Source organism: Elgaria multicarinata, chromosome 7 (genome assembly GCF_023053635.1).
Source record: "Elgaria multicarinata webbii isolate HBS135686 ecotype San Diego chromosome 7, rElgMul1.1.pri, whole genome shotgun sequence".
NCBI lineage: Eukaryota > Metazoa > Chordata > Lepidosauria > Squamata > Anguidae > Elgaria > Elgaria multicarinata.
The window spans coordinates 13,101,625-13,123,313 of record NC_086177.1 but is presented as its reverse complement, the minus strand read 5'-3'; the positions used below and the strand labels follow the sequence as shown (position 1 = coordinate 13,123,313).

Genomic DNA, 21,689 nt, shown 5'->3' with positions numbered 1-21,689 from the left:
TCAAAATGTTCAGTGCGCTACGTACAGCCATACAACTACTCATTCTTGTTAGATGTTTATCTTTTTTTATCTCTCAGTTCTTCTCCACAATAAATGCCTCCAAGGATTTCTTGTGCAGTCACCAGCCCACAAAAGTGTGTTACTTTTTTCTTTAACAAGCCAGAAAGCAGGAGATAAATCTGTTCATTTTCACTGTGTTCTTCTACCATTACATGCTGGCCACAGTCCAGAGCAGTTAGGAGTGGTTTATCCTCTTGAAATAAATTTAATTAAGTGTGCTTGCCTCTGGGTTGGATTGTAGCTAATGTACCAAAGCTCACTTTAGTCCATGGCTTCTAAAAGTACAACATATTGCTTTTATTACATTATAATCTTTAGGACTTAAGCCAATATCTAGGTACAGTGGGGCTACAGCATTGTTAACTTTCTGTGGATTGTATCTGGTGTTTTAGGTCAGTGATTTTCAAACTATCTTGTGCAATCTCTTTTGTGAGGTTCTGTCTGCGTTCTCTTTCTAGAAATAATTGTTCACAATGTAGCGCTAATAAGCATAGTAAAAATCTCCGGGGCAGTTTCTGTGAGTGGATATTTCTGCCTCAACAGTACACTTCACTCAGGGAAGCTGCTACTGGAATTTTCACAAGTTAACTTGCTTGATGGTCCACTGTGCTCAAGTGACTAGATTGATTTCCCAAATGAGTTAGGATGTATATCATATGGACTCTTTCTTACTAGTCAAATATACTGGACGGTATTAAGTCATTGTGGCCCTTACGTTTCCCATTTAAACTTTGCAAACCACCTAGGAGATAGATTGTATTATTTAAAATACAAATTTAAAGTATAATTTTGAGTGAGAATACACTGCCTTGAAACACAATACTCCAGTTTGTGGTAAACAGAATAATACCCTACTACCATTAACAGTGCAATTGTATGCATGTCTGCTCAGAAGTAAGTCCTATTGCATTTTATGGGGCAAATTCCCAGGTAAGTATGCACAGGATTACAGCCTAGAGTGCTTACTTTTATTTTTTGTTGTGTATATGTGTATGTTGTGGGTTGTTGTTGTTGTTATTATTATTATTTAGTATTGAGCATTTTTGTAGTCATCCAAAATGAAGGCTTGTCTCATTGTAAAAACGTGGACTCCCTATGTAGAGCTGTAGGAGGGGAAGCTTTTCCTGTCATTTTGGTCATTCAAAAGGTCAGCATAAAAAATGTTCTAATACAAAGCAGTTCTTGTCTGACTTTGCTAATGTGACATTTGAAGCAAGGTTTTGACAGTATGATGTGACAGCAGGCTAACATTGTCTAGCATTAACAAATAGCATGAAGTCTGGCTCTGAGAAGAAAGCCATTCACAGACCACTTGAATCTACACTTTCTCACCCAAATGTTGAAAAGAAAAAGCTCAACCTGATATATGTACATTTCAAATATTATCACCTCAAGCCACAACCCAATTGATTTTGGATTCTCCATTTTATGGGGATAAAACAGTTTGAATCCAGTTACGTTGCTTTAGCTTTTGCGATAAAAAGCCACATTGTCTTCCTTTTAGTTGCATGTGGACGTGTCCTGCTGATTTAACATGTGTAGTCTAGCTGCGGTACTATAGGTTAATTGCATGAGAGCAATTACTGCAAAATATAATTCAGGAACTGGTGGCCGCAGGGCAATATTCAATAGTATTTGAGAGATCTAATGAGAGCCAGTGTGGTGTAGTGGCTAAGGTGTTGGACTGGGAGTCTGGAGATCCAGGTTCTAGTCACCACTTGACCATGGAAACTGGGTGACTTTGGGCCAGTCACAAACTCTCAGCCCAATCTACCTCACAGGGTTGTTGTTGTGAGGATAAAATGGAGAAGAGGAGGAGGATGTACACCACCTTGGGTTAATTGGAGGAAAAAAAGGTGGGATATAAATGCAATAATAAATAAATAAATAAAATAATGAGTGCCCAAGTTATCTACCAAGTGGCAAAAGGATATATGTATAGAATGTAGTCTATGGTATTGGATAACAGACCCTTCTGGAATGTGTATTGAACTCTGGTCTACCATCTACTCCTCAAAATTGACCAGGGCTGTAAAGCAAGTTGTTTAAATTTCTAAGCATGTCTTTTTCTTCTTTAACGTGTTTTATCATTGGGTTAAAACTGCAACAACAACAGAAATGAGATGTTTTATTTATTTACTCTTTTGGAATATTTCTAAACCTCTTTTCGACAAAAAGTTCTCAAAACAGTTTACACAGTCAAATGGGGTGACCAGAGAGCTTCAACTAGAAGACAGTATAAAAATGTAATAAATAAATATCCTAAAACATTTTAATTCTAAAATGTTCATTACAATTTCACCTGCAGTCTTCCTTGAAAGTAGATGTTCCTTGAATGTGGTAGGCTTCATCTTGGTCTTGGCTCTTATTTATTTATTTATTTATTTATTTACTTAGCACCAACAATGTTGGTGCTCTTGGTAGAGAGGGTTGTGAGCAGTGCTTGCAGGAGAAAATGATGTAAAAAAAATCCTCTCATCCCTGTTGCTACAGTTTTTGTGTTGCAAGGGAATATAACCCCCATACACACACACACACACACACACACACACACACACACGTGGAAATGTTACTGAACACCAGGCAGGGCTACCAAAGGTGTCAAGGATTTTCCTTCATCTAGGCAGATGTTATCGATGTTAGTATTACCTTTCTTCACATACAGATGAAAAATACTAATTGAAGACTTTCATCCCTTATTTTCTAGCCTATAAGCTCGCCAACTAATTATTTTGAATGTTGCAGATTTTTTTATTAGTTTCTATTTTTAATTTGCTCTGGTTGCTGGGGTTTTTTAATTTGTTCTTGCTTTTATTTATTCTTGTTTTAAATTGTGGTTGTTTTTAAATATTTGCTTTTATATTATATTTGTATAGTATTTCTGTTAGTCACCTTGGGTGCTTAGTGCAAAAAGACACAGTACAACAATGAATGAATGAATAAAAGAATCTTCTTGTTAAGTCTTTATGGCATCATGTGCCAAAATAAGAGAGACAGAAAGAGAGAAACTAAGCTATTACATGCATGGCACAAGCCTATGACTAGTTCCTTCTTGAGCCAGAAAGAGAAGAAAATATAATTCAGCTAGATTGGCTGGCTTAAAACAGTGTGGGCTTTGGATCAGATTTGGGTTGTTATCAATTTTTCAACTCGCATATCAATAAATGGGGGTGGCTTCCGTGCAGCCTCAACCTCTGGAAGATGACAGGAGTAAAAATTCTTACCCTGAAAGGATATTAATTTATGCTTATAATTAATAAAGCACAGATGCAGTTGCCATGTAAGTCTGCTTTCTAGAATCCATAATGTCCAGAGGAAAAAGAATTATTTGGCACCAGCATCACATTTTTATGACCCATGGAAACTAGGCGGCTAAGGTTTTCCCAGCTGCATGAGTATGTATCTAAAGTGTTGTTATTTTCTAAGAATATGGCAAAGGTTTCGGACTGCACAAATAGTGATGGGGAAAGAAATTGTAGCTGGGATCCCTGCAAGCTTGAAAGGGAGCTCTGTGTTGGGGTTTATTCAGTGGAAACCTCCAGCTGGAATACAGCCATGCTTTAAACAGGTTGTCGGACTGAATTTACCCATGGAATTGGCTTTAGGCTCTTTGCACTAGGCAAAACTCTGGCCATCTATAAATGCATGTTGTCGGTCTGAACAAATCCACTTCCTGCCTCCTCTAGCTATCTTGCAGGAGTCAGCACTCTACAGGACAGTTCTTGCTTCCACTACATTGCGTGTCAGCAATGTTCAAAGAGCCACAGACACTATTATAACTGGAGAAATCAGTTGGTTTTCACTGCCCCTTCCCTGCACTGCTAGTTTCTCATAGCCAAAGTCAGCATGATTAGTAGCTACTCCTTTCAGAAGACATAAAGGAAACTGTATGCTACTCCCACCCACCACCCACTTTCCATTATCATTGGTGTTTAACTGCACTCTGAGCTCCTTCGTATACAAGTATAGAAAAATTTATTTTGAGGCTGCCTTTAACAAGCCCCTAAACTTTGGCCCAGATTCTGGCTCTGCATTCCTCCTCAGCACACAGATGTTTCTGTCTTCGCTGCCAATGGAGACACTGCCACTTGCACATTTTTTCCGATGAAATAATCCTTAACCTGGATCCTGACCTCGTACCTAAGATGAATCCTTCCCTTATTATTATTTTGTTATTTTGAATATTTATCCTAAGCTGATGCAGACATAGTGGTGTGGCAAACCATGGGTATTTGTAGGGGCTTTACATAGCACTACAGAGTTGAGGAAGAGTCCTAGCCTTTGTCTGCTGTAAAAATGGCAGCAAGATTGTAGGCCCTCTACCAAAGCAGTCTGGTTATATGAGCTTTCTCTACTGGAACCTACATGGCAAAAGGGGTTATTTCCTGTCAGCCAGGTGTATTGATTTTCGGATCTTGACTTGTTTAGATTTTAATTAAACCAGATTTATATATGTTACAGTGAGACAAGTCACAAATGGATTAGTTTAATAGTTTATTGATTATATAAAGGTGATAGGTGGCATCAGAAAGAATATGCAAAGAAAGCTCATGTCCATTTAGTTGACAAAGCAGACTTTTGCCACTGCTAATTGTAATCTCGAGTCCTTACAGCATACCAGATGTTCCTCTCGGACCTGCAAGTTCTTCCAGGCTGGTAGCATCTGTATTCCCCTTTGGAGCGAAATCAAATTGGTTCGCTTTGTGCTAAGCTTATATAGCTGTCTCTCATATTCTAAAAGGTGCTTGAAGGCTGGGAATTTTTTTTAACGAAAAAGAGGCTCCAGCAAATGAGTGGGGAGCTTCTCAGCTCAGAGGTGAGATATTACACCTGTATTTTAGAACCGGGAAAGGCTTAGAAATATATTATTGTACTTGCTTGATACCAATTAGTGTGTAAGAGGCCCACTGAAAAGATGCTAAGTAGGCTTTTTCTCTCAAACTTGGGACCATGTTTCTGACTTCATGTCTCCCATTACAGAGCACTAGTACTAAATACCTCATCTTCATGCCTAATCTTCAGAACAGTTTCCAGAAAATGGGTAATTGACTTTTACCCATGAATTTCTATTCTGGAAAACACTCTGGAAAGTTGTCTCTGACAGTTGTACATAGTTGTTGGAACTTATTCTGTGTAAGGATCTGGCCTATGAAATATGTTAAGATTAGGTTACAGACCCAGCATTGGTTTTCTTAGTGAGACATTTAATGTTACAAAAATCTTTATATTTAGGAAGGCAGGAAGAGGTGGGCTTAACCCCAGGCTATTTGGCATTCACTTGAGCATCTGTGTCCAGTGAGTGGGATGAGTAGATGCTCCATATTTAGAACTACTGTACAGAGTGTCTACTAGAATGCAGATAAGAAGGTTACAACTAATATTCCTTTTTTCCATATCACTAAGAGAGAGAAGGTTTGGTACCAAAGATTAAAGGCAATAGGTGGTTTCTCAGCCAGAAGATTTCAGTCTTAAAGTTACCAACCATTAAAGTATTTCGTGGCCGTTAGACTGATTCCAGATCAGAGTGTCCTTTTATCAGAATGTGCATCGGCAGGTGTTAATGCTGTAATAGTCAGCAACCTATCGTGACAGCTCATTAAGACCCCCAAACGTCAAATGGTTCATAATTTAATTATGATAGCTTTCCTTCATTCAACATATTTACAACAGTTACAAAACGGAAGCAAGCCTTGTCTCTATCAATTTAATTCCTTCTTTTTCTTCCTCTCAGGCATCTGACTAGGGAACAACTCAAGTAGAAATAGCTGGAACTAGCAAATTCATTAACACTCAGGACTAGCTGACATTCATTTTTTTGTTCAACAGCAGTGTGCCACCCGGCAAGAAGTGTCTGTAAAATTCTCCATCTAAGAAAACTTCCCATAAATATTAGCTTGACAATAAGTTGGTTCCAATGAGATCCCCCAAAGGCTGCAAGGCTGAAGGGCAATGGAGTTTCTGCCCTTGGGGCATCTCCGATTGGATGTGGGGAGACGGAGAGCCAAAACAACTACAGTTGTTTAATCTAGTAGCATGTTAAAAGGGAAAAGTGCAGCAAGGACTTTCTAAAAATCAAGAGGCATGATCCTGTCAAAGATAAGCACTTTTTAAAATCTCCATGGTTTCAATGGGAGACTTAAGCTAAAAGGTCCTCCACTAATAAATTCAATGGATCTTACCCAAAGTTACTAATCATTGAATCAAACTTCTAAGAAATGTGCTGAAAGGAAAAGACAGTATGATAACTCAAACTGAAGAAGACATTTGGATTATATCAAAATCGAATAATTAACTTTTAATAGGTATTTCGATCAGCGATGGCCAACTGTGAGCCAAACTGTGAATCTTCCTGGTGTGTGTGTTTTTAATCTGTCCCCAGAGGCCCTACCAAATTTAACCATTGTAAGGCGGGGGAAAACCTATAGTGTCAAACCTATAGGGATATTATTATATTTAGTGGTATGTAAATATCACACATATACAAAGGGTGGAAGAATTAGTTTAATGGCAGGTCGCTCTTTCAGCTGTGTATATAGTCATGCCTAAAGACATGTGCTCAGTCGTTATGAAGCTCTAAAGCTAAGTGGCTCTTATAGAGTTTTATTTGTGCATATATTTACACACACACACACACACACACACACACACACACACTTCCATAAGGGTAGAATTAAAATATACTTCCAGTCTCACGACTACTATCTGGAGAATGAATATCTTCCCCTTCCCCCAAATGCAGAAGTTGGCAATCATCAGAACATAAGAGCCCTGCTGGATCAGACCAAAGGCCTATCTAGTCCAGCATCTTGCTTCCCATAGTGGCTAACCAGATGCCTCTGGGAAGCTCAAAAGCAGGACATGAGGGCAATGGTCCTCTCCTGTTGTTGTTTCCCAGCAACTCGTATTCAGAAGTATGCTGCCTCTGATCCTGGGGGTCACATATAGCCATTATGACTAGTAGCCATTGATTACCATCCTCCTTGAATTGTCTAATCTCCATTTAAAGCTGAGTTGGTCACCATCACCAATACCTGATTTAGGTTATGAAACAGGATAACACTTCTGACTTGCCCAGGCCTCTTAAGGGACATGTGGGCAAGATAATCCTCATTAGCCTATATTCCCTTTCCTCTACTCAACCTTCCCCATTTCCCATGGCCCCACATTTCCTGTGAAGGAAGCAATGTGTAACATTTTTTTCTTTCCCTGTGACCATCTGGTCTTCTGCTGAGAGAGAACATCTGGCATTGGGAGAGATGGGTCAAGTTATCCCCCTGTGGCAACTGGAGCGAGGGATTCTATCTGACTTCCCAACTAAGCCAATAGCTTTGTCCCTTTCCAGCCATGTGACCTCACGAAGCAACCATTCCCTTTTAAAATTGATAGCTGTTCTATTAGGTAGCTCAGATTTAATCAACAGCTGCAAATGGTACTTAAGAAAATAATCACAGCAAAGTGGGTCAACATCATTCGGAAGTGAGTCAGGCCTTTGGGAATCCTGCCCAGTCATTTGTTTTAATGAGTACTCAAGGTTTTAAAACCAGCTTACCAATTTTAATCAGTGACAACCCATACTATGCTGAAGTACCCAAGTGTATGTAAAAATGATCATTAAGTACTAGTTCATAGAGGTACGCTCTTTAATTGCAAGCTGTAATCGTTTTATTTTATGGTCTGATCCGATGAGGATCATAGTTTCGTATCTCTTAAAAAACCTAATAAAGTCTATGATTTGAATGATATTATGAAGTACCTACTTGAGTACAGATTTTGAATATAATTATTTGTCTTGTTTTAATTCTGCATACAATAAATGTTAAAGGACTACAGACAAAGTGTACCTGCGGAAAACTTCAAAAAAACTCAAGAATGTTTTTGGAGAGGTAGTATGCACAGATATAGATATAAATACACACATAGTAGTATGCAGGTAGATAGATAGACACATAGATACTTACTCAGGATCCAAAGTTAAGCCCTGTTTAACACTGCTGGCTATAGAAACATTTGCATTTGAAGTAAATAATAATAATGTTTACATTGCCGTCCCTACCAGTCCTCAACTGGTGCATTAGCTAGAACTAAGGTTTATCCTGGGATTGTCCCAGGATCGTCCCTGCCTGCTCCTGGGATATCCTGTGTGTCATTTACATGAACAGGGATGACCGTGGGACGACCCCGGGATAAACCTTAGCTCTAGCTAAGGCCTTAGATATAGACACTGGGGGAAGGAAAATGGGAGATTGCGTTAGGAATCTGATGCCCAAAGCAAATTGCTTCATGGCAGGTCAGGCCCTGCTTTTAGGTCCTGTTCGTTTTAGAGCAGCGGTTCTCAACCTGTGGGTCGGGACCCCTTTGGGGGTCGAATGACCCTTTCACAGGGGTCGCCTAAGACCATTGGAAAACACATATTTCCGATGGTCTTAGGAAACTGTATTGACTGAACTATGTCATGTATCATCTTTTGTATTATTAAAGCTATTGTTATGTATTATTTTCATTAGCAAACCATCCCATGACAATGGATCGTGTAGAGAAGAACGAAAATAATTTTATGGTTGGGGGTCACCACAACATGAGGAACTGTATTAAAGGGTCGCGGCATTAGGAAGGTTGAGAACCACTGTTTTAGAGGGACAGATTTACATATATACTTAACCTCTCTTGCTGAAATAAAGGGAATGTAAAAAATTGAAACTGGACTCTCAGAATATAAACCCAGCCTTAACAACCAGGGTGGGCCACTGGGCCAGAATTTAGGCATGTGTTCAAATATCCAGGGTTGCTCTTTGCCCTCTTTTTTCTACATTCTAGCATGGCTACCAAAAAGAAGGAAATACATCACTGAAAAAGAGGACAGATTTGCATGAACTGAGCATATGCTAATTTAGTGATGCCAATTTAAAATAATTACTATAACATAAATTAAAATACAACACAGCTCACCATAGTGGGAAAGACTGTGACAAGTTGACCCATGTGCTTGCTCAGTCTGCTGTCCTGTTAATGGACAATTTCAAGGCTGTTTCTCTCCCTTATTATGGATCTTTAACTTTGAACTGGACTTCAGCTAGTTAGCCCTTCAAATAGAGTACTGTGCTCGGTGAAGTAAGACATATGAGCACCATTTCCAGAATGCCATTGCTAGTCCAAATTGAAGTGGCTTTTGATTTTAGCAAACTGATTTTTTCTTAAGTGGGAAAAGAGCTGAATAGACACCAGTATTATTGGGGTATGTTAATTTAAATTATTATTATTATTATTATTATTATTATTATTATTATTATTATTATTCCACATAAAACTTTGAGGTGAAATATTTTCTTCCTCTGATATCATTCATTTGAATTATGAGCTCATATATACAGGGCTTAATCTAAGCCATTCTAGGAGCAGGTTTTGGCCCCAAAAGTCCAAAAGGCATAGGTCCCCTTCTTCTGGTAGCTCCACCTCTCCTCTAAAATTCTGAGATTTACTTATGGAAGTTTTCACTTCCACTATAGAGCTCTGTGATTCATGTTGACACCTGCCCTGAAGGTGTTCAAAGTCCTGGTGGTTCACCTGAGACTGCATGATGTTTCCCTGTAGCTTTACTTGGACAATGTCCTCATCAGGTTCCCCATCTGAAGAATGGGAAGGAGAATATCTGGGCTACTCTGCAGTACTGGAATTGAATGGGTTCATGGCAAATGCAGACAACAGTTCACTGCAACCATCTCAGAGATTTGTTAGAACGATCTCATAAGGCTTCAATCCTATACACAGATACCTGGGAGTAACTGACATTGAACTCAGTGGCACTTTCTGAGTAAACATACGTAGAATTGCAGCAAAGGTGAACTGTGCATGCAATTCTTGCTAGAACAGGAATTGCTTGTTCAAATCTGATATGCATTCAAAATCATGTTGGAATGTGTATCTGAGCACTGATACCATTTGTCTACATTGTATTGTTTTCAGTGGAATGTAATTCAAATCTGCCTCCACATTCTGGCACAAGTAGTCACAAATAAATACATTTTTAAACATTTCTTCACCTGGATTTGGGCACATTAACTTGGAGATTGGAGTATCCTGCGCTCCTCTCCGATTGAAAAAAACCAAAACAAAATGGTGGCCACAACATCCTCTTCCTCCTGGGACATTGTGTACCGTGTGTAGACGAGGGAGACGATCTCATGATCATAAAATAACAAGATCATACCCCTAGCCTTGCCCAATGATGTGCTATGTGATAGCTAATTCCACAGGAAAACAAAGATTGTGTGGCTACTGCAAGGCCATTAAACATATTGGAACATTTTGTGTGATTCAGCCCAAGCTGGCCAAAAAAGAAGACACAGAATTGCATAAAATTTACATGCGTTGATTTATAGATGGAAATAATTACTCTAGTTGAAATAGAATACAGTTATCTCATCATAGTGGGGAAGACAGTGACTAAGTAACCTGTGTGTCTGTTCAGTCTGTGTTCAGACAGGTGCTGACTGTTGATGGGCAACTTCAGAGCCCCTCATGTCTCTTCTTATGGTTCTTTATTGGTAAACCAGGCTTGGACTGGACAGCTCTTCAAATGTGGGATACCTTCAAACAGAGGACTGTCCTCTGATAGCCCTTCAAAGAAGAGCTGTTCTGTAAAGTAAGACACATGGCCAACCTATTCAGCCCAAGGAATATTGAGCCTGTTAAGATCTTCCATCCAAGAGGGAAAAGAACACAACTCTACTTCTTAAGTTTTAATCAGCTTGGCAAGGAATCCTTTCCTTTCCTTACATTATATAATATATCATACTTGCAGGCAAGCATCCTGGCATTTTCTGACAGCGTGATGATCAGAATTAAATCTTTCTGGCTCTAGGCAATTAGCTTTACTGTTGAGTGCAAAGTGCTCCAAACAGTAAGCATTACGCTGAATTACAAACCTTTTTCTTCTCTGTGCCACCAATGAAGGCTCCAGGAAGAAGTCTGGGAATGTTTTACTTAAATGTTTTTTAGATGTGTCTTTTTAGTGAGTTTTATATTCTTATTTATCCAAATCTACTATTCCCATGTCATGGGTTATCAAAGCAAAAAGCAAGATGATTGTAAAACATATGATCTCTACTTTAGGAATGTAGGAACACAGTGTCAAATCATTGGTCTGTCTTGTCAATATCTACACTGACTGGCATTAGCCCTTCATAGTGTCAGATAGCAATCTTTGCAACGCCTACCTGAAGCTGCTAGGGATTCAGTTTGTGTAGCAAATACTCCAGGTCACTGACTAGAAAGTTGGAAGACCCCTGAGAATAGAGAAGCTTTTCAGTCTTACTTGAGCTGATAAAATTTGTGTGTGTGGTGGAGGTGGGGGATCCCATTCTGTCTTGTGGGAATAATATGTCATTATGGGAGCCATAGCACCTCTCCTCTTGCCTGTTAAGACAAGCGATGGAAAGCTACTTTGTTCCTGATTTTTACATATTGTAAATTCCTTAATCCAGTTGGCTAGAGCCAGAAATAGTTCTGCAGCGGAATGTTTCTGCCTGCTGCTGCTCATCCATCAAACACCATCTCATAACTAATCCTTTTGATCACAAGAATCTTCTCTTCTAAATCCGTCATCTGCACTTATTTAATCTTTGATACCAGTGGGAAATCAACAATAGCTAAGTTGCTGTTAGAGGGGGTGGGGAGCAGCTAATTTTATTTATAGATGAAAAAATCTGTATTAGGTAGAGCTATTGAATCGTGAAAAGACAACAGATACATGATTGGTTGAGATAAGTCTACAGTTTTTAAGTCTCTAACATACGGCTTGGGTCCAGGTTATTTGAAAGAACGTATTCTCCCTTATGAGCCTGCCCCTGCTTTAAGATCTTCTGGAGAAGCCCTTCTTTCAGTCCCATCATCTTCACAAGCACGCTTAGTGGGAACATGGGAGAGGGCCTTCTCGGTGGCTGCTCCAGTTCTCTGGAACTCTCTTCCCGGGGAAGCTAGGCTGGCTCTCTCCTTGATGGGCTTTCGGAAGCAGGTTAAAACTTTTTTGTTCCAGCAGGCCTTTGGAGAATAATCTGGCCCTCCATCTATGTTAATGTCTTATAATTTTGTTGTGTATTTTAAACATTTATGGTTTTGTTTCCCTCCCCCACCCCATGTATGTTTTAAACTTTGTAAGGCCGCCTTGAGGCCCAGCATTGGGCAAAAGGCGGGATACAAATAAATATAACAACAACAACAACAACAACAAACCTTCCCATTTTTGCAGGGTTTTTAAAGCCTTGTTTCATGTTCGTTCAAAATTAATTTTTTCAATACCTTTTTTAAACTCTGGCGCTAGGCTAGTTTATGTCATTGATTCAGAGGTAAAAGTTGTTGAAAATTCCCTTTTGTTCTCCCATCAATAGCAAAGATTGCTCCAGGACATACTGACTTCATGTATAGTAGAAGTTATTCAGGATGCAATCACATTCTGGCTAGGGAATGCTGGGACGTTTCTTTCTCTAAATATTCATGGGATTGTGCTCTTAGTGTGGAATTTTTAGAAGGCAGCGTTTTGTAGGACTCTGTGAGATAGATCAGTGATGCTTTCAGAGAGCTTTTGAGAAGATGTGCATTTATATTCCAAAATTGTCAGATAAAACCAGAAGAGTAGCTGTTTCTGGATGTTGCATTAGTTTATGATAGAACTATTTGGATTGTTTCTTGAGGTTGCTTATTGTGAAATACCTAACAACTCAGCAATGAGAACAAGGTACATAACTCAGAAGTATTGGGAACACAGAATGAATGCAATAGCTAAAGGGAATTGCTGTCTGCAGCAAGATCAAGGAAGACCTTGTCTGCCACTTTGATGCAGCTGCTAGCTACAATCTTTTTTTAAAAAAAGGAAAATTGAGCTTGTTTGGAAATTAATTCTAGGACTAGCCTGCCTTGGCTGAAAGACTAAAATCCATGGGTGTGCATATCATTATGCTCACCCCAGGTCATGAGAGACTTACGGTGTTCTGTAATATTATTTACAAATGCATTATTGACAGCTTAGGTTTTGTTCTGTAGAGCCTTGTGTTTCTGATGCTGTAGCAGTCATTTAATGTAGTTCTAATCTATTCAGACCATAAGTACAAATTTACTAACAGAATTTAAAATATCATGATAATTTTATAAGCAAATTGATTTATAAGTAAAATAACTTTAAAGCAGCCCTCCCCAGCCTGGTACCCTCCGGATGTTTTGGACTATATTGGCCAGCATTCCTGACCTTTCCCCATGCTGCCTGAGGCTGATGAGAGCTGAAATCCAAAATATCTGGAGGGCACCAGGTTGGGGAAGGCTTCTTAAAGCAACAAGATTTCAGCTATTCTTCTGTGCTCAAAATTCAAGTTGTAGGACTGTCAGCAGCATACTTGTGTGTGATTTGCAAGTGGACACAGCTGGGGAAAAGTTACAATTTTTAACTTGGGAATAACCTGAAGGAGTTTTTCGCTATCAAAAAAGCACCTCTGATTGATGATGATCCTAAAGCAGGCAGTAGAAAACTTGAAGACTTGGAAACTCAAGTTAAAAAGAATGGCTGTGAGTTCCTTATCATTATAATAAGTTGCATCCATTCTTTACTTAGATTCCTTTATATTAGCGTTAATTTGTTTTATTGGGAAGTATTTGCCAAAAAGGACAATCATTTATCGCATCTGAAATGCTTCTCTCTCTGCTATAGTCCATAAGAACGTAAGGAGAGCCTTGCTCGATCACACTAAAGGCCAGTCTAGTCCGGCATCTTGTTTCCCACATTGGCCAACCAGATGCTTCTTCCATAGCCCTCTCCTGCTGTTGTTCCCCAGCAACTCGTGTTCAGAGGCATGCTGTCTCTGATTCTGGAGGTAGCATATAGACATCATGATTAATTGCCATTGAAAGCCTTATCTTCCATGAATTTGTCTAATCCCCTTTTAAAGCCATCTAGGTTAGCAACCATCACCACATTTTGTGGTGACATTAGACAGCCCCCCCTCCCATACACACACACATTTCTGACGTCTTCTTAAAACTCATTGCTTCACACAGGCTTTTCTTGAGGCATGACCCAGTCAACTATGGTTTGTAGTTCACAGCAAAGTTTGCAGTTCTACTGTTGATTACTGTTGTGTTGTGTGCTTTATTGTTATATTTTATTGTTGTTCTGATGCCGCTGCATTTTATGCTCAACCCTTTGAAACCTCTGTGGAAAGCAGTATATAAATTTGATAAATAAATAAATAAATAAATAACAATTTTCTAAATTAAAAAGCCCCAAACAACAAAATAAAAGCCTCTTCATATGTAAATAATGTGAAGGGGACATCATGCAATGAATGGAAGCACAGTCACAGTGTTAGTCCCACCCTTGGCATTGGGTCCTACTGTGCCCCTTGCTGCCCCAGATGTCTGTCAGGCCTAGCCCAGGTGCTGTGGGCCCTGGGCCCTAAGAGTAAGAGTCAGATTCAGAGAAGAATTGGGATAACTTAGAACCTGCTCAAGCTGTGAACTCTCAGGAAGTTGGGAACTCATTTCTGGTTCTGTTCCCAGGAGAACTGTCTGATACTCTTTATCAGCCACAACCAGATATGGCCTTGAGATAGGACACAGATTTGCAACAACCTGAAAGTTTTCCTGTGGGAACCAAGCAGGCAGTAGACTCAGCCAACGAGGGGGGCAAGGTGCCATCTCCAGAATTAAGAGGGCCACAAAAGAGGTCAGAGCAGAGACTCTCCGTGACATGAGATCTTCCTGTAGAGATAAGTGGACTGACAAAAATTTAAAAGACACAGAGCCTTTGCTGAAAACAACATCTTAATTTCTCAGAAAACTTCCTTGCCTGGATTGATTCTGAACTCTTGTCTGCCTCGAATCTTGTGCCTTTGGACACTCTAACTTGGCATATCTATCTGTCTTTGTGAGCTCTATTTGCCTTGGCACTTCCCATTGAACTTTATTGCTCTTGCTTAAAGACTGTTTTATTGAAACTATGAACTCTCTGAAGAACTGTGCCATGAGCTCTGGTTGTGTAGCTGACTTGCTGCAATAAAATGGTGTTCGTTGTTTATTCAAACCTGTATTGATCTGTGGGGGGTTTGTAGGAGCCAAACTTGACAATGGCCATGCATTGGTGTGGACTGTTTCCAATGTAGAAGCCTATGAAATAACAGTGAAATGGAGGTTTTCATTGGCATAACCTGGCATAGCTAAAATAATGGGAGGTTGGAAGTGGTCACTGCCCCTCCCTGGTGGCCTTCCACAATTACCCTTTCATTCCCAGATGGAGTAGATTGGTGCCTGCCCACAATGACCAACCTACTTCGCTGGGGTTAGTGTCATGTGGACATATCTTGCAGGAATTGACCATGTTCCTGGGTAAGGTAGAAACAGTTGCGCCACAATCATGGACACTGGCCCTCTAGGGAACAGACCCCTGGCTAATGAGGAGAAAGGCGTACTGCTATGGGTAGGTTTGCCAACTGCCCCAGCCTCTCTCAGAAAGGTCCTCCAAGGAATCTGGTGATAGTACTGGGCAGGCCTTTCCTGCTCGGACAGTGAACATTGCTGCTGCAGTGGCCATGGACTGTTCTGAGTCACCTCCGCTTTTTCTAAAGTTGAAAAAATAAAAAGTATGCTGAAGCTGCAGTAACAGCCTATCCATTGGAACTGGACAGGTGTGGAACTGGGAGGGGGTTCTCTCTCACACAAGAAAGTAACATGCAAATCTAAGTTGCATAAGCCCTGCCTTTTGGATCGCCCTTTTGTGAACTGCCCAGAGAGCTCCGGCTATTGGGCAGTATAGAAATGCAATAAATAAATAAATAATAAATCAGGTGTCATGTTGTATAAACCAACTAACAAAAATATTTGTGATTTTTCCAACTGAAATCAATGGGTCTCAAACATGCTTAATTTTGGCCAAATTGTGGCCATGCATTTAAAGTGAAAATTCACATATGCCTTTCAATATGGTAGTGTGATTCCAATATAAAGCTACAGGGGCTTGTTAATTCCACACACACACACCCCATCCTCAGGTAATGCTAGAAAATACTTAACTACAGATAGTTAAATACAGTAAGTAATGACTGCATTAAGCTTTTTGCTAAAATATTAAGCAGAAATACTTAGTTCTTGTCATACCCCCCCCCCATATCATGATTGACAGTAACTGGCTCCTGAAAGAACTTTCTTTAGTCTGGATATGCTTTAAAATTTCTTATCATTCTTTACTCGGTTGGCCACAGATGTCTCATTGATATCTTTAATTCCTCTTATCAGTTGTCTGGCAGGTAGGAAGTGCAAATTTACCCATTTTTATCATGCATAACTTTTCTCCCTTTGTAGTATTCTTTATATGTTACTTAGGATTTTTTTTTCTTAGCCAGAATGATTGAAGGTATTAATAACATCTGTTAAGTATAACTTTTATTATCCTGAAGAAGAATTCACAGCCTAAGTTAAACTTTCCCCACTGTCCTGCATTTCCTGCTCTTGATTGTAGAATAATACTAATTGATGTACATATTTCCTGTGACACCATAAAGTTCTCTTCCTTCTCTATAATCATTGGTGGTGTTAGCTCCCCCACCATTTGGCAACATAATCCCTCAAACAGATAGTGGTTTCTGCATACAGTATATGTTTGTAAATTAAAAGAAGAACATTTGACCCTTTCTCACTACAAAATGACCTTTTAAGCTGCTAAGAATTACAGGACACTGGGGTCACAGAGATATTAAAAAAAACTAGCATAACTCATCTCATTGTCTGGAGAGGGCACTTCACATTGAATGCAAAAAACATGAACTCTGATCTTTGCTGCTTTTGTTGCTATCTTGTTTGAGGCAATATGCACATACTGCTGCTCAAACATAGATATACTAAAATCCCAGATTTCTCCATTATTTTCTATGGGAGCTCTCAGTTCTGCCCTGGAAGAGAAAAAAGAGGGTTCTGTAGGAACTGGAAGTTCAGAATCGATTGCAAGTTCAGTAATTAATGCTACATTGAATGCAGTTGAGCCATGGAATGTTTCAAGGTGTCAGTAGGGTAAAAACAAAGAAAAATGGGAAAAGGGGAGTTGGTTTACTTGAATACAGGTTATACTGTTTTGCATTATGGTTGGAAGGGAGGAGGGTATGCACCTTGATGTTTAAAAATAATCCCTCCCTATCTGAATATCATTAAAATGTTCAGGACTTGTAACACAAGGGGCAAGGATTAAAAAATGTGGGAGTGAAAAATAGCTGTCCCTACAAGCCCCTGACAGCACTACAAGGGTGAAAAAAATAGGTGTTCTTGTAAGCCCCAGATAGCACTACAAGGCTAACATTCCTATTAGGGGCTGGGGATACACTGCAGTATTTTGTGATAGGTCCCCACTTGCTGGCCTATATTCCTCCTCCTCACAACTCATAACTGAAGAATACTTTTTTTCTTTGAATTAAAATTTTATACCTGCAAAGACCTACATTTAGTATGAAAGAGTAAGGATGACCTGCTCTCAGAGGAGACCACCTGCTGTTCTTCTTTGCGAGTCACTGTTTTGAGTGTGCCTCTTGATTGGAAGAAGGCGTGTCCAGAGCAGTGATTTGTGTAGAGAAACAATGTGCAGCCTTCTGCCCCATCTTTACATTGAACCCACCCCAGATTTGAATGAGCACTGTGAGTCACAGAGACAAACATGCAGGCTATTCTATGGGCCGATGCTATTGGCTCACTGTAACTTTTTAATTAATTAAATTCTTACACTGTATTAGCAGTTCTGTTACTAATACACTAGTATGTCTCAATGCACAATCTGAGAATAACTGCTGGATCCATACTACATAGGCTTTATACCATTTTAGCAGTGATGGATTGCCAAAGAGAATCCTAGAAATAGAAGTTTGATGGGATGAGGATAATCCTGTGTTACACATTCCTCCCCACCATCCAGCATGTCACAAAACTATTATTCTTGAGTATCTTCAAGAAGAGAGAATTAGTGTTAAACCCACTCAGAGAGCAACCCTATGGCCCCTAGACAATGTCTGGGTGGCCATAGGATCCTTCGGATTCCTGGATACGAGGTCAGACAGACCATTCTGACCTGTGACCCAAGAGGACTTCCTTCCCCCAGCCCCTCTCAGCCTGAGAGAACTGTGTCAGCTGCTTCTCCAAGCTTTCAAATGTGATATTGAAGAGAAGAGAAAAAGGGCATGTCAGTGGGCACTGAAGGGATGCCACAGGGAAAGCAGGGATATGATGTATCCTCGGCCTTCCCAGCCTCCATCCTTCCCCCTCTCCGATACCTCAGCTAGATGGGTGAAAATGCCCATCTAACTAAATTGCAGAGTGGGAGGCACTGCATGCCTTCCATTCTGCTTTGGATACTCATAAGCCTCCAACTTTGAAGGTTTATGAGTCTCAAGAGCGAATCCTAGGACTGTCCCCTAAAGCCTTTAGTGTGGAAATGCCCTCAGTTTCTAATATCAGGTTTACAATTACTGTTAACTATCCTGCTTCTCAAAAAAAAATCTCAGTTCCTCTGAATAATACCTTTGTATAGATGGGATTCTATGCATTTAAGTAGATTTGCTACCAAACTAAATAAATTGTGTGAAAGCTGGAGAAGTATTCAGTGCTTCCAAATGTGCAGTTGTGCTTCTGAGCATGTACCATAGAGACTGCAACCCTTGTGTAGCTAGATATGCCATACCCCAAACTTTCAGGAATTCCTTCAAATGCAGCACAAAGAACTCACGTCAGAGATAAAATAGAGTAGCTGAAAAAGAGGAAATGAATATCCCCAAAAGAGTAAAAAGGGGACATAGATTTCCATGAGATTTGCATGTGCTATTTTATATGTATAGAAACAAATTTAGAAATACTATAGTTTAAAAAGAAATACAACTTAACATAGTGAGAGAGAGAGTGTGACCAGATGACTTGCATGCCTACTTAGTCTACTGTCCCAAGTGCTAACTGTCCATGATCAACCAAAGCTCCTGCTATCCCTTCTTTATCTTTAAACTTGACATGGACTAGACAGCCCTTCAAACAGATGATGTCTTCAAATAGAAGACTGACCTCTGTCAAACCTATACTGTAGGCCACACAAAGAGAAAAATGGGGAAGCCTCAACATTTGCTCAAGAGTGCCTATATTCACCAAACAGGTTTCTCTAAATCAGGCTTCCCTAAATTGGTGCCCTCCACATGCTTGGGATTACAACTCCCAGCATTCCTGTTCATATGACATGGTGGCTATGGCTGTGGCTGATTGGAATTGGAACAGTTGGAGGACCCCAGGTTGGGGAAGGCATCTCTGAATTCTTGTCCTTCTTGCTACTTTAGAACCCTGCCTCTTTGTTTGACTAACCTTCTTCAAAACCTCATAGGCTATGGCTAGACCAGGCCTATATCCTGGGATCGTCCCGAGATCATCCCTGTGCATCCAAATGACGTACAGGGGATCCCGGGAGCAGTCAGGGATGACCCCTCCATTTGCCTGGGATAATCCTTAGGTCTAGCTAAGGCCTCAGAGAGCTGAATTTGTTGCCAAGACTGCTACTTGTAGTTCTGCACCTGACTTGGTTGCTTGCTGGGATTCTTTGATGGGGAGCTTTGTTTCTGGCACACACTCCTGTCCATGGCTCTCGTGTTGAGTCCTGACAGCATTCCGCTGGCAATAGGAAAAAAGTATTAATTCATAGTTGGAGTAATTTTAGAAAATGTTTGGTGACAATTTAAGCGCTGTAATGTTTTGCATTGTAGTAGCAGTACAATATGGTACCAGTGATGATTTTAAATCTTGCCACAACTCAGATTCCATTTAGCTTCTCTGAGTCATTTCATATGCTACCTTGACTGTAAGTATAGCAACATCAGGAGAGGCAGAAAGGTAAATATAGCAGCTACTAGAAGTGAAGAACATGTGAACTGACATAAACAATCCCATTTGTTTGTTTCTCTGCAGACAAAAAGGAAGTGAAGGTGGGAGAATATAATGCTATACTTGATTCACTGGAAATCATCAACAACTCCATCAAATTCCACGGTAAGGGAGAAATACAGAAGAGGGCACAGGGATGGAATAGATTTCTGTATAATATTTAGGGCACATGCAATAAAGAAGTAGAGATGTTTCAGCAGTACTACTGGGGACAGAGGGCAGGAGGAAGTGGCTCACTAATCGATTTGCTCTGGCTTGCAGTGAGAGAAGAGTAAGGGCTTCTCTAGAATAAAGTTTTGTGCACTGCAGCTTTCCCCCATGATATAAGTGGACAGAAACATTGAACATGTATGTCAGTGGTAAAAGTAGGGGGGATTTCTGTAGGTACAATATCTTGGTATTTGTAGGCCTTCTTTAACTATTCCTGTACTCTTCCAGAGGGCAATTTGTAAATCTGGGATAGCACCACCTCCTGGTCAGAAGGCAAGATGTTCCGTGTAGGTTTTTCTAGAACTCCCCAGAACTCTATCTTCAGAGTTTTAAATCAATTTTTATTTTTATATTATTCCTTCTAGCTTTTCCTTTCCAATCTCGTTCCCCTAGTATATGGTTGGGGCTTTGAGATGCCAGCTCTAGCAGTATGAATTTCCACCACCAATTTGCTGTTCACCAAGAATGTATACCATGGGGCATAGTGAATTTCTTCTTGCTAGCGTCCAACATTCAAAGAACAGTTGTACGTGTCCTACAGCACAGACTGGGAACTTCTGGCCTGCTAAATTTGGCCTCCCTATCTGGCCCATGATGGCCTCTCTTTCCCCAAAGCCTCGCCCCCTCAGAGAAGAGAGAGGGGACAGGAGAGTGGCTTCCCACTGAGCCATGGCTCAAGGGCTGCGCTTTGAGGCTGTAGCTGAGTTAGCTTTGCTTCTTCCTCAGCTTTCTCTGATCTTGGAATCAGTAAGGGAATGAAGCTGGCTCAGGACATCCACCCCTGATTGACACTGAAGTTTGTTACGTGCTGGACGTCTCTGCCAAACCTCAGTTAAAATAGTTGTGTATGGAGTGCAGAATTCATGGTACATTGGGGGGGGGGGAAGCAGTAATCTGAATCCATTGAATATTTCACATGAAGGTGTCATACTAGTAGGGTGACCATATGAAAAGGAGGACAGGGCTCTTGTGTCTTTAACAGTTGTATTGAAAAGGGAATTTCAGCAGGTGTCATTTGTATGTATGGAGAACCTGGTGAAATTCCCTCTTCATCACAACAGTTAAAGCGGCAGGTGCCCTGCCCTCTTTTAAATCTGGTCACAGTATAGCTGCACTATAGCTTCTGCAGCTTTAACTGTTGTGATGAAGAGGAAATTTAACCAGGTGTGACATGCATACAAATGACACTTGCTGAAATTCCCTTTTCTATGCAACTGTTAAAGATACAGGAGCCCTGTCCTCCTTTTCATAGGGTCACCCTATATACTAGCTCAGTCTCTCTGCCCTGAGACCTTCTGCAAGCAGGACACATGTTCTCTCTTTCAAGGGACACATTTGCCTTCTTTAAAATACTTTTTCACATGTGTTTTAATTGGGGTAAGATAAATAGCTGTTGGCTCTTTTGAGTAGTGCTTGGATTTGTGTGTAAGGAAACATACAATTCAAGCCACCCACCCACCCCCACACACTTTCAATAAAAATGGCCCAGG

At 40.2% G+C, this 21,689-nt stretch overlaps 1 protein-coding gene across 2 annotated transcripts in view; it reads left to right on the top strand.

The window, feature by feature from the left end:
- The window catches only part of GABBR2 (gamma-aminobutyric acid type B receptor subunit 2), a 353,790-nt gene that overhangs the window by 197,355 nt on the left and 134,746 nt on the right, over positions 1-21,689 (top strand). For both annotated transcript variants that reach the window (XM_063130215.1, XM_063130214.1), the window contains exon 9: positions 20,014-20,094. In XM_063130215.1, the coding sequence (XP_062986285.1) occupies positions 20,014-20,094 (81 nt within the window). The remainder of the gene's footprint in view (positions 1-20,013; positions 20,095-21,689) is intronic.